Here is a 12,605-nt window from a genome sequence, read left to right on the forward strand (position 1 = left end):
CGATTTTGTTTTTCCGGCATTAAGTACCAACTTATTTTATGACCCACTCTGAGTATCAGTTAGTAGGATCTTTATTCATAACGGCCCGTCTACACTACAGCATAAAAAATCTTGAAGCTGGGCGTGTCTGAAGCTTGGCGACTTTTGCGAGCAACTCGGACCAACAACCAGATCACATGAGAATCTCCCGCCCCGACATACAAGAAAGCAATTAGCAATGTTTAAACGAAGGTAAACTGGATATAAACTTCTCCAAACAGGTGAAAACCTACCAGTTTCACCCACTGTCTCTGCCACCTCCCTCCATGCCTGGTTCCTCCGGTTGTATCCCTGGTAAATAGTTCCGGTCGTTAAACAGACCCGGGTGATTTGCTACCGGTAATAATATCTCCGTTGGAATATTGACAAAATGAACTGCGACAACAAAGCATCAAACTGTCTCTGCCCAGTTTGCACACGCAAATATTTGCAATATGGCTGAGCGAGGCACACTCGTCCCATTTAGCATACAACGTATCTGAATTGGCTGATGACCAAGCATATGATCGAGGCTCAAAAACATTTGTTCAACTTTTGATGCCGATAGAATGTTCATCATGATGCTTTGCAAAGATGTATGCCATTGCTCACCCTTAGCGAATGTGCAGTTCGCGAAGATTAAAAATCTTCGTTCTTCACCCATTCAAGTACATAGATGGCGCAAGCGCTGGAAAGCATGATTCAGTAGTAGATCTTTATTCATAACATTTGTCAACTCTCTTGTAGTTGATGCTGCATAATATATTGTTGAGTCATCTGCATACATTACAATTTTAGCTTTTTCTAACACTAATGGTAGGTCATTTGTAAAAATAGTAAATAAAAGTGGTCCCAAACAACTACCCTGAGATACTCCACAAGTGACTGTTTTCATCTTTGAGAGACTTCAATTTAATAAAACAGTTTGACTTCGATTTGTCAGGTAAGTTTCTAACCACCTCAGCGTTTCAAAATTAAAACCATATTGTTCCAGCTTGTGTAACAACAAATAATGGTCAATGACATCAAAAGCAGAACTAAAATCAAGTAGTACTGCACCCACTAACTTCCTATTATCTAGTTCGCCCTTCCAGTCATCTGTCATTTGTGTTAAAGCAGTGCATGTGGAATGGCCAGGTCTGTAAGCATGTTGATACACAGTATTCAGTTTGTTACCTTCAAAGTATTTTTGTATTTGATTGAAAATTATTCTCTCCATTATCTTTGCTAATGCTGGTAATAAACTTATTGGACGGCTATTTGTACCAGAAAATGGTCCAGCTGGATTTTTTGCAAGTGGAATAATGTTTGCTATTTTCCATGCCTGTGGGCAAATACATTTATCAATACTCAAATTTATAATATGACAGATAGGCTCTGCAACAAAATTAGCAACATATCTAAGAAATGTACCAACTAAATTATCCACTGCTGGTGGTTTATCATTACATTTACCTAGTAGACATTCAACATCTGTAATTGTCACTTTTTCTATTTTAAATGTACACTTCTTATTTTTCATAATTAAATCCTTTATTAGAAATGTGGAGTTACTATTTATAGTTTGATTCATATTTCTCCTTAAATGTTTTACTTTATCAAAAAAAAAAATCATTCAGATGATTAGCAATTTTTACTGGTTTTGTCAAAAATGTCCCATCCAAGCCAAGATATGTTGAGGTGGATTTCGGTTTACGGCCCATCATGCCATTCACTAAACTCCATAATCTCTGTCTGAAACTTCAGTCTATTAAGCATCAGAGGTACAAACACACAATTACCTTTGACCCCTCTGACGTTAAGCAAATCCAAACAAACCAATTTCCTTATTGAAAATATGGCTAATTACTGGTTATTTGTTGATCTACGACTAAATAGAAAGCTTCTGATGAGTTTTTATTGAAACATTATATTATTTACCATTTATTTTATGCACGGCAAAAATGTTTTTGTTGATTTTTCTCTTTAATCTTAGTTTTTCCACAGAAAATAAATCTGTTGAGATTTTGATCGACATTGCCTTTTTAAAATTATTTATTGACCCTTCAATAAATACAAATTTTCTTCTTTTGTCATATATTCTGTAATGCGGATACACACTTTTAAATATCACTTATTAATCACTGTCGTTAAATTAAATAGATATCTCAGTTATTACAGCTGCTGTCTTTCTTTCACAGCTGTGAATTTCATCTGCGACCATCCTGCCATCAAGGCAATCAGCTTTGTTGGCTCCAATCAAGCGGGGGAGTACATTTATGAGAGGGGCTCTAAAAATGGCAAGAGGGTCCAGTCCAACATGGTGAGTATCAAACTCACACATGCTGTGAATGTCCAGCAGGTGGCAGCATTGGCCAACAGATGATCATTTTGTGTTCCTCCTCTCTATCAGCTGTATAGATGAGACTCCAGCTGTGCATCTACGTTCAAGAGCCACAATTATAAATGTTCCATCTATTATTTAGATTTATGTCAGTCAACTGAATCTATTTTATGGACTGAAATGTCGAACACATTTACTATACAGCATTTCCGTGTTTGTACATCATTTCCTAATTTTCCTAATATTATGTTCTGATTTGTGACTAGCCAGCTGCTGTAAAGAGATTAAACAGCAGCTGGCTAACCACTTTTCTTGTACTGTAGGGAGCCAAGAACCATGGTGTGGTGATGCCTGATGCCAACAAGGAGAACACTCTGAACCAGCTGGTTGGTGCAGCGTTCGGGGCAGCGGGGCAGCGCTGCATGGCTCTGTCCACGGCCATCCTGGTGGGAGATGCCCGCAGCTGGCTGCCGGAGCTGGTGGGGCGCTCTAAGGCTCTGCGCGTGAACGCAGGTACTGCACCCCATCACCCGATCTTCATCTGTCTCTCCCGAGCCCTTGTTCCCCCCGAGGGCCTTGGGTTTAGTCAATTAGGGGCCACCCACGCTGCCTTAACCACACCTCTCGCCTTTTGCCGTTTTGTAACTTCACATTGGAGTCAGCTGGGAGCGAGAGCTCATTTAGTCAGCCCTGCTGCAAATGTGTGGCCAGATCTGCGGCCAAGACCTAAATAGCGGTTCAGAGCATCAAGTCCCTTCGAGAGAAGGAAGTTGATGCAGAGTAAAATAGATGATTATCCCTGCCTGCAGTGATACGGACTCTTATTTTTGTAGTACGCAGGAAACCCTTAAGTATCAATTTTTATGGGAGTGCCTCAGGGTGCCCCTCGTCCTGGTTTTGCGTGTTTGTAGCAAAAGACATATTTGAATGTCAGCGTCAACTTATGTGTTCACATCATAAAAATGACATGGTATGAAACCTTACAGCTGGTTGTTTATGGGGCCCCGCTAGGAGACCAGCCTGGGGCAGACGTGGGGCCTATGATCTCTCCGCAGGCCAAGGAGAGAGTCTGCAGTCTGATCCAGAGCGGTGTGGACGAGGGAGCCCAGCTGCTCCTGGACGGCCGAAACGTCAAGGTCAAGGGTTACGAGAATGGCAATTTTGTGGGTCCCACCATCCTCGGCAATGTCACAGTACGTGGGTGTAATGTCTTAATGTGCACATCAGTAAAAACCTCTTTAAACTGCCAGTAAAACCTGTTCTGCTGTGCTCTCCCAGCCTCAGATGAAGTGCTACACTGAAGAGATCTTCGGGCCTGTGTTGGTTGTTCTCGAAGCAGAGACTCTGGACGATGCCATCAACATGGTCAACAATAACCCCTATGGCAACGGCACAGCCATATTCACCACAAATGGCGCCACTGCACGCAAATACACTCACGAGGTGGATGTGGGCCAGGTAAGTGGCTGCAGCCTCCAAATGTGTTCCTCTGTTTTGGGAGAAAGGAGACATTCACATCCCTCTGTCATGTCTATGCAGCATCTCCAGGGGAGAGCACATCACATTTCTGTTTGAAAACCTTTAAACACACTGAAAAAAACTATTATTTTCCATGTCAAGTATAGCCTTGTTTGCCCCTAACCTAATACACACACACATTCGGCATCCCCCTTCCCCACCGGTAAAGGCTACAAATAGCTACAGCAAATATGTGTCCGTTAATAGAAGACAGGGGGACATAGAAATATTTTTCCAGGTAGTATCCAACAAGGGAAATCTTTAATTAAATCAAAAGGGATTCCTAGGTTGCTGTTCAACGACAAGGCATAAATATGGCCAGCCTTTACCCTGTTTGTTTGCCTGTGGAGCCTTAGTCATGCCCTGTGTTTGCTGTTCACATGTCGGGGAATGCTGCGCAGGCCATGTGCCGTTCTCCGCTCCAAACCTCGATGCAACAAACAACTACTTTTTTTTTTTTTGCCCTGCACCTTCGCCAAAAGGCAATAGTGCGTCCAGATCTATTCCCACTGTTTTTAAACATTCTAAACAAACAATGCTGTGCCCCCTTTTCCTACATAACAAAAATGTTTTTATTTGGTTTTTCTTCCCTTTCATAAGATGATGCTTTGCTTTCAGAACTGGGAATATAAGCCACAGCTTTAGCTTTGTTTATTGAGATCATGTTAGCTTGTTTTTTAAACGGCATGGATATACCGCATCTCTTTTCAGGCTGCATCTTACTCATACTAGCAATTTAAAATTGGGGGGAATTGTATAACAAAGCTTACACTTATAGAAATGATAGCAAAAACTCTTGTTTTCTGCAGGTTGGAGTCAACGTTCCCATCCCTGTCCCACTGCCTATGTTCTCCTTTACTGGATCAAGAGGATCCTTCAGAGGCGACATGAACTTCTATGGCAAACAAGTATGAAAACAACAAACCCATCCTATCAGTACAAGTTAAATACATGCACAACTGTAGCAGACTGAGTTTGGATGAAAACGTTTTTATTTTTTCTCCACAGGGTATCCAGTTCTACACACAGATCAAAACTGTCACCTCACAATGGAAAGCTGAAGATTCCACCTTGACAAGTCCTGCTGTTACCATGCCAACCATGGGACGCTAACTCCATCCATGAACCAGAATACCTAAACAGTAGACACTCTGTGTAGAATTTTAGTATTAAAACGTTAAATAATAATCTCCTTTTTTAAATACTTTATATCAGATATGTATATACTGTATAGATACTCTGTAAATGTAAACCACTGCAGCCAAGGTTTTAACAATGAAAATAATCTGTACAGCTGAGGCCATGTCATTTCATTAAATACAACACAGATTTTAAAGCTTTGTAAACTTCATGAAACTTTAGTGTTATACCATAAATGAAGGTTGCCATGGACACAGCTTTGTATTCCTATGATTGTTTTTATCTGATGCACTGTGTTTTGTTTTGAAGAACAGATCTTCTAAATGTGTTGTGACAGAATTCAAACACCCTCCATGTATGAACGAGTACTCACAGGCCATATATACATGCATGGTAAGATATTTATAATTAGCACAAACAAACAACTCCCATTCTACTACACACATGATTGACACTCTGTGGGAAGCATGGAGGCAAACAATCCAGAGTGTGATGTGCCATGTAGAGGCCACTCTGAGGTCATGTGGTGTGTATATCTGGCAGGGTGTTGGGGGGCAGAGTGGGCTCGGGCCCCTGGGTGATGAAGGTCGCCCGGGAGAGATCCTCTCTGATCCTGGAAGACAGTCATCGTTAAGTAAAGCTGTAGTGCATTTCTGATAAAATCACAGGTCGGCACTAGTGTTCTCACAGCCAATGCTTTTTAAGCTAAACATGGAATGTGGCACCAATACACCTGCACAGGCTTTACAATTGCAAGTATGAGGTCAAGTTTTTATTCCCGTACATTCCTTTGGTGTCTTACCCGGCAGCATCGCTGGCAATAAGGCTCCTCTTCTCGGAGGAGGCAGACAAAGCCATATGTTGGCTGTCTTTCCTATCGGGAAAACGCAGAGTTGCAGTTAAACACAGACCCTCAGAGTGAAAAAGTCATGTTTTAGCAACCTGGTGTCTATTCAGTCAGGCCTGCAGCCCGTCTTGGAAACGGGGTCAGACTGGGTCAACACAATACACATTGACTTGGACTTAGTCGCCAAATGTTCTGTTATTCTGCAGGACTAGGTGCCAGACCACTGGTAACATGAATACACATCTTCTCTTGCCTGCCCTACCCCGATACATCCAGCTCCCCTGCACACTCCTTTCTGAAAATCCTGTTACCAGCTGCTCGCTAACCACAAGCGTTCAAAGAACAAAATAAACTACAAGTGCACGTGAAGAGGGGCCAATAAGCTGAAAGCAAATGGACGTGAACAGATGTTTGTTTCCAAGCACACGACTCTGTGGCGGGGCCTATTTTTACTATTGTGCCCAGACTCTTTCTTCATTCTTTTTAAGCAGCTGGATGGAAAAGAAAATTGGTCGAAGCCTAACTGATGTTTTATGGTATCCTCTTCTGCTGAGAATATGGCTGTTTAAAACATTAAAAAGAGGGCGGAGTCACCAGAAGTTCAGCCAGAGCTTCTGCTTGGTGTCACTGCGCTTTGTTCTTCTGAGGCAATTTATCCACAAGGCCATTTTCAGGGATTACAAGTGGATTATAGAATATTATTTAGGATCAAGTTAATGAGTGATAACCAAATTACGAGCGGATCACGGCTTTTGCCAAACATAATACAATTATTGGAGCGTTTTATTACCTTTCCCTCTGTCCATTCATTTTAGCAAAGAGAAGCCTGAGCACTTGTTCCTTCTGCTCCCAAGTGAGATCTGAGATTTCAACCTTGCTGTCTGGTTGATGGGTCCTTGAAAACAGGTGGATGACATTGACTTTAATTGAACAAAATGTATCATGTTGTGAGATGACCACTGACAAACATCAGATGTTAAAAATATCACGAAGACACAGGTCACTGAAATGATGAGAAGGGGACCTACCACCTTGCAGCCGCCTCCAGATCTGAATAGACAGAGTTGGTACTGTGAGGTCCTTTATGGAAGGTGCGGATGGGTGGGAACTTTAGCTTTCCTGCTGTGGCTTCTTTTAGCCTCTGGCGATAAGCCTGTAGTGCCTCCTTTTTGTATTGCTGCCTGCTGGCCATGATCTCCTGCTTCACCTGAGCCAGAGCCTCATGGAAGAACTGCTCCAGCTCTGTGCGCTGATCCACGATGGAGCTGGCCAGCCGCTTGACGTGCCCCAGCTCCCTCTCCCGCATGTGAAGCACTTTCTGCAGCTTGTCTAGTTCTACCTGGCTGGCCTGAATGGTGACCAGAGCCTTCTCCTTCTCCTCCTCCTGTATCTCAGGTTCCTCAGCTTTAAGATCGAGGGCATGCTCCAGTGAAGCCACCTTGGCCCTCAGCTTGGATATCTCCTTTTTTTGGGCCTCCATCTGAGCTGCGTTTCTCTTCACCGTCAACTCAAACACGTTCTGCACGAGTAGACAGAAGAGCAAAGTAGTGAAATGCATGAACACCAAGCTGACTTTCATTTCCATGCCAAAATAGATCTTAAACAGATTATGGTTTGTGTGCTCGCCTGTGCTGTCATGAGTGGCCTAAGTTTGAAAATAGTGGATTTTGAAACCTTCATTTACTGTCATCGGGGGGGAAGATTAATGTGCCCAATATTTATTTGTCTAAAGAAATCAGTGCCAGAAGCCTGCGAGGGAGAAGCCACTGAATTTGAACCCATACCCCAGTGGAAACTCGCCACAACCGCTGACCACTGAGAGGCTGGGTAGTAGTCAGAAGGTGGGGGGGTAGGAGACGGACCACAAGCAAAATACACAGGGTCAGCACAAGTAAACAACACGAGGGGAAAACCACCTGAAATATATTCTGCACAGGTCTGACAAGTGTTTCATAGCTGAAATGATTTTTTAAATATGAGTTTATGGATATGAATGGCCTCTATCCAAGGACAGTCAGGGCTTAATAGTTACACAACTGTTTGCTATCCTTTGGTTCAAACATACCTTGTCCAGTTCCAGGGAGGCCTTTTCCTTATCCATTGAACGTGTCAAAGCGTGCAGGTCCTCTGCCTCCTTTATGTGATATTTCAGAGCTTCATTCAGACGGACATTCTCCTTAAACACAGAGCGCGAGGCATCGTCCAACTGCCTATATAGATACAAACAGAAAAAGCCTTTGACAAATCTTTATTTCACGCCAAAATATATTTAAATCAGAATCATAAACAGGTTTATTACCAGGTCGGCTAACACATACGAGGATTTTGACTTGGTGTTGTGGTGCATACATACAAATAAAACAACAGTTAAAAACAGATCGAAAACTATTTGAAGAGAACTATAATAACATTAAACAAATATAGTAAAATATAGCAGTATTTACATTGAATATGATTGAAATCGTAGAAATAGAATTGGAATAAAATATGTGCAGTAATGGGAAACGAAATAATTGTCCTGGTGTTAATTTGAAGATTTTTAAACATGTTGCATATATTTGCTCTCAGTTTCCCGGTTCCTCTTCATAAACGTTGGTCAATGTACTTGACTTTTTAAGACAAGCTGGGTGTGTTCAAAATTAAATCAATTACTGACACTAAGACCAGAGCTGCAGCACCACACCACACCACACCAGTATCAATGTTAATGTTTTATGAGCTGTAAAAAAATGACTAAACATAGCGGAGGCGAAATGTACATCCTATGGCCTCAAAAGTAATAAACGCTGGGCTTCCCCACACACATTACACTCTCCTCTGGGATGGAGATGTGATCATTGGCTCCGGTGATGTACACTATCTGAACATGACCAACCGGTGTGGTCAAGGAAATAACATTAGTCTTAGTTATATATATATTTACACACATAAACACTTGTGTGAGTACATTTTTTTTTCTTTGAGTTCTGAGAACACAAAAGTGCAGTTTAAAGAATAAAATTAGATTGTGAGAGGGGAAGTGGAAACACACACTCACACAATGGCTTCATTGTGGGCCCTCTCCACCACCACAGCTATCGTTCGCTCTGCTTCCTTCTCCAGGCGATCCTGCGGGGAAGTTTGCAAACAAATCACTTCTTGTTCCACCTGGGATAACATCTTCAGTCATCTGTCCATGAACAGTGGGCCAGGTCTCCACAAATTATTTTTAAACCACTTTTGTTTTGCTGTTTTTTCCAAATCGATCAGAGTAGGATCATTAGACTCGACCCACCTTTTCTTTGAAGAATCTGCACTCCACTTTGTTTAGGTTTTCCCTGTGCTTCTTGTCAGAAAGATCCATGTTTTCTCTAATCTAAAAAAATAAATGTTTTATTGTTATTAGTAGCATTAACCAATGGAACAACTGCTTTTAATAGAAAAGTCTATAAAATGTTTTTCCTCACATCACTGAGCTCCTGCTCCATCTGTGCTTTCCTCTTCTCAAACTCCTTAATTCTCTTCATCCCATCTTGGATCATGTTAAAGTCACTGGACTTCTTTCTGAACAGTTCCTTCATCTCATTAATTTGCCTCGTGTAATCATCAACCTGTTAGAAACAATCATATAAGATCATATCGATTCATTATAACAACAGTATTAAATGCATGCCTTAACCCTCAAAATGCAGCTGCTCATCTAAATACTAAACAGTGTGTTAGGGAAGATGAGACATGGGTGCATTGATGAGGGGTCCTTCCGCTATAACATATTTCAATGAAAAATATGTGATTTTAACATCATTTTTGTCAATTACTATTGTTATATCTGTGCACAGTTAAAAGAAAAAGCTGGATAATAAATCAACAACACCCGAAAGGCATAAACCAAAACTTGATAAGATCTGCACTGTTGACCAACTGAAACTTTACATCTGTGAAAAGTCATTTTGTGAATTAAGATGCGCTCCACCTCGTTTTAACAATTATTTGGTGGTGACCAAACTGGATGGGTGTTGCATCTAAGACTTTTAACTGTGAGGAAAACCCAGCTAGTGCTTCAGAAAAATTCCCATAAGTGCAGTTTGAATCGGTAAGGAAAGAAAATACTTTCATACCAGAGTTCACACAGGCCATACCCATTTGCCAACCAACTTAAAGGCACAGACCAGTCAAGCTGAATACCTCAAGATGCTACTGTGGAAAAGCCAGTCTGAAGAAAAATGTGACAAAATGACCAAAGTCATGAGAGCCTAGAAAAACAACCACCCACAAACATGTACATGACGACTAAATTAGAGGTTTTCATCCCTCTGATTACAACGTTAGGCCTAATCGTTATTCTTCACATAACTTTGTATGTTCATCTACACCAATGCGCCAATCATGATGCAAGTCGGTCTGAATCATAAGCGATTCTCAGTGTGTGTGATCTACCGAATGGTCAACCTACCCCAAAATAAGCACCCGTTTTGAGTTAAAAGGGATTAGTCTTGCATGCATTCTGTCTTTTTCTCATGGCGTGCAGTATATACCGTTGTTTTAATTTGGCTGACGGAATTTCATTACACTACTGCTGAATTTGTCTCTCCTGAGACAAAAGCCAGGCGGTCATGCTCACTGAACTTCTTTGTTAGCTAAGTCAATTTTCAAGATGAACCCGATTATCACCTCAAAATGAGAAAAGGGCTGTGAACAGCGAGCCTTGAAGTCACGTGTTGAGGGTCAACCACATGACAGTGTTCTTTCCCCCTTTTTGGACATATGTGACAGTTCCATACATGTCTAAAATAGGGATGTTACAACTTGGTCCAGACCGTGCCTCTTTTTTCCTTCTCAGAAGCTTATTGGACTCAATTTTACCAGCATGAAGTAAGAGTTGGAAAATGGAAAACAGCTGCTAGCAAAAGTAGCAACAGTTTTTTGAAGCCTTTTTGTCGAGTAAAGCCACTTCAACGTTGTCATGTCAGTTTGATAGCTTGATCTTCTTACCAACAAGCAGCAGGGGTCAGTGAGGATAAATGGAGTCAAAATAAGTCCCTTTGTTGTATATTACGCAATCTACACTGTTAAAGTAAGGATAAGTGTGACTTTTGATGGATGGCTAACACATCGGGACCAGCAGCAGTGTTACTCCCTTTCCCCGTGCAAGCACTTTTAATTCTTCTGTGGCCACTAGCATGGATTAAAATAGCATTAGAGACCCAGTAAGTCGGAATGTCAGGGTCTGTTCTTTCGTTTTATGGCTGCTTTGTTGGGTTGTTGTTTTCTTACATAATGAATACCAATATAATTGCACACAAGACAGCTGTTAAGACACAGCGCAGCACATTTGTACTACTTTAAGTAGCTCAAAGTAGTAAATTACAGCAATGTCATATTCTGCTATGATAAAGCAAGCTACAGCATGTTTGGTGTAAGCTAAAATTGCTTATCTTTTTTTGTGGCCGTTTTTTAAATTTAAATGAACTCACCAGTTTGTTTTGCTCCTCCTGTGCAAGTGCCTGTTGATTTTTGAGGCTTCTCTGCAGCACGCTGATCTGTCAAAATGAGTCAGATTAAAAACAGTTTAACGTTGTTAATCATTCATCTTGTTTATTTTACAAACATAAATAACGTGTTTTTATGACCTTCTCCGCTTTAGTAGCATCTTGTTTCTTCAGAAAGCCAGTAATATCGATGGATTCTTTCTCCGCGCGATACAGTTGGTTGGTGAGCTCTTCATTTGCGCGTGCTAACTTCCGGCAGGCCTCGCGATACTCCACGAGCGACTGTTCGGTGATCTTTAACTTCAGCTCCCACAGCGCAGCGTTGGCCTTGGCTTTTTCACTGTCAGACTCTTTGTCCGCTTTTGACTCATGCTTGCTTTCTTTCTTTCCTTTTCTGTGACAAAATACAAAAGTGTAGTTGGAGTTTTGAACGCTAATGCAATACAACGTGTAGCCTACACATAAACCCAAGTTACGCACTTACCCGGCTTTCGCCCTCTTCACTTTGGGGACCTTCTTCTTCGTCATTGCTGCTAGTTTTAAATGGCTACTGTGATGGCAAAGAAAACACCTCCGTGCTACAAAAGGGAGAAGAAGTGGCTCGGTAATTAGTCCAGGAAGAGAGTGGCTAACGGTACCGAGCTCCTGTGCAGCCCACTTGTTTGTGTGGTGCTGTTGTCATAGAGACGCTGTAACCCGGGTGAAGGTTTGCATTTCTCTGCTATATAACCTCTGGTAACCCTATAGGCAAACTACTATATATTTAATACACACAGAGACTTATTTAAGTTTGTTTGCTTGGTATTGTATGCACATTCTGATGTGATTATCTTTATGTAACCTATGTATGTTTGTGTTTATGTATGTAAAAAGCACATGTGTCACATAGATGATTATTGGCACTCATTATAGATAGATAGAATAGGTAGAATTCCTTTATTGTCATCGCACCAGGTACAACGACATTTAAAAAAGCAATCCTTGCAGTGCATTTCCACATACAACGAATAAATATATATTTATATAAACATATACACAAACAAACATATGCTCACACATCCATACCAACATGCATACATGCCCGCACATAATTTAAATACAGTTTACAATATAAAAAACACAGGGATGATATTTTGCATCTCTGATGTCGATCAGTTAATAAGTTAATAAAACTATTAAAAAGTAGTGCAGTTGCAAGTTGTAACTGTTCAGTTCAGCGTTTGACGGTGTTCAGTTCTCGTATGGCTCTGGGGTAGAAACTTTTTTTCAGTCGGTTTGTCCTTGATTGAAT

At 41.2% G+C, this 12,605-nt stretch overlaps 2 protein-coding genes across 2 annotated transcripts; one reads left to right on the forward strand and one right to left on the reverse strand.

Annotated features, from left to right (window-relative positions):
- The first annotated feature begins 2,089 nt into the window (after nucleotides 1-2,089).
- On the forward strand, nucleotides 2,090-5,251 carry LOC104960918 (methylmalonate-semialdehyde dehydrogenase [acylating], mitochondrial-like). The gene is made up of 6 exons (XM_010789100.1): nucleotides 2,090-2,320; nucleotides 2,665-2,854; nucleotides 3,353-3,534; nucleotides 3,620-3,799; nucleotides 4,669-4,767; nucleotides 4,868-5,251. Exons 1-6 carry the CDS (start codon nucleotides 2,105-2,107, stop codon nucleotides 4,970-4,972), a joined length of 972 nt encoding a protein of 323 aa, XP_010787402.1. The 5' UTR covers nucleotides 2,090-2,104; the 3' UTR covers nucleotides 4,973-5,251.
- A 147-nt stretch (nucleotides 5,252-5,398) lies between these two features.
- bbof1a (basal body orientation factor 1a) lies at nucleotides 5,399-11,955 on the reverse strand. The gene is made up of 11 exons (XM_010789099.1): nucleotides 11,799-11,955; nucleotides 11,456-11,708; nucleotides 11,300-11,365; nucleotides 9,293-9,436; nucleotides 9,121-9,201; nucleotides 8,884-8,954; nucleotides 7,912-8,056; nucleotides 6,875-7,365; nucleotides 6,637-6,741; nucleotides 5,802-5,873; nucleotides 5,399-5,612 (listed from the first exon to the last, which is right to left on the reverse strand). Exons 1-11 carry the CDS (start codon nucleotides 11,840-11,842, stop codon nucleotides 5,519-5,521), a joined length of 1,566 nt encoding a protein of 521 aa, XP_010787401.1. The 5' UTR covers nucleotides 11,843-11,955; the 3' UTR covers nucleotides 5,399-5,518.
- Between the last annotated feature and the right edge of the window lie 650 nt (nucleotides 11,956-12,605).

This window comes from Notothenia coriiceps, unplaced genomic scaffold (genome assembly GCF_000735185.1).
Source record: "Notothenia coriiceps isolate Sejong01 unplaced genomic scaffold, NC01 NC01_scaffold00032523, whole genome shotgun sequence".
NCBI classification, from domain to species: Eukaryota; Metazoa; Chordata; class Actinopteri; order Perciformes; family Nototheniidae; genus Notothenia; species Notothenia coriiceps.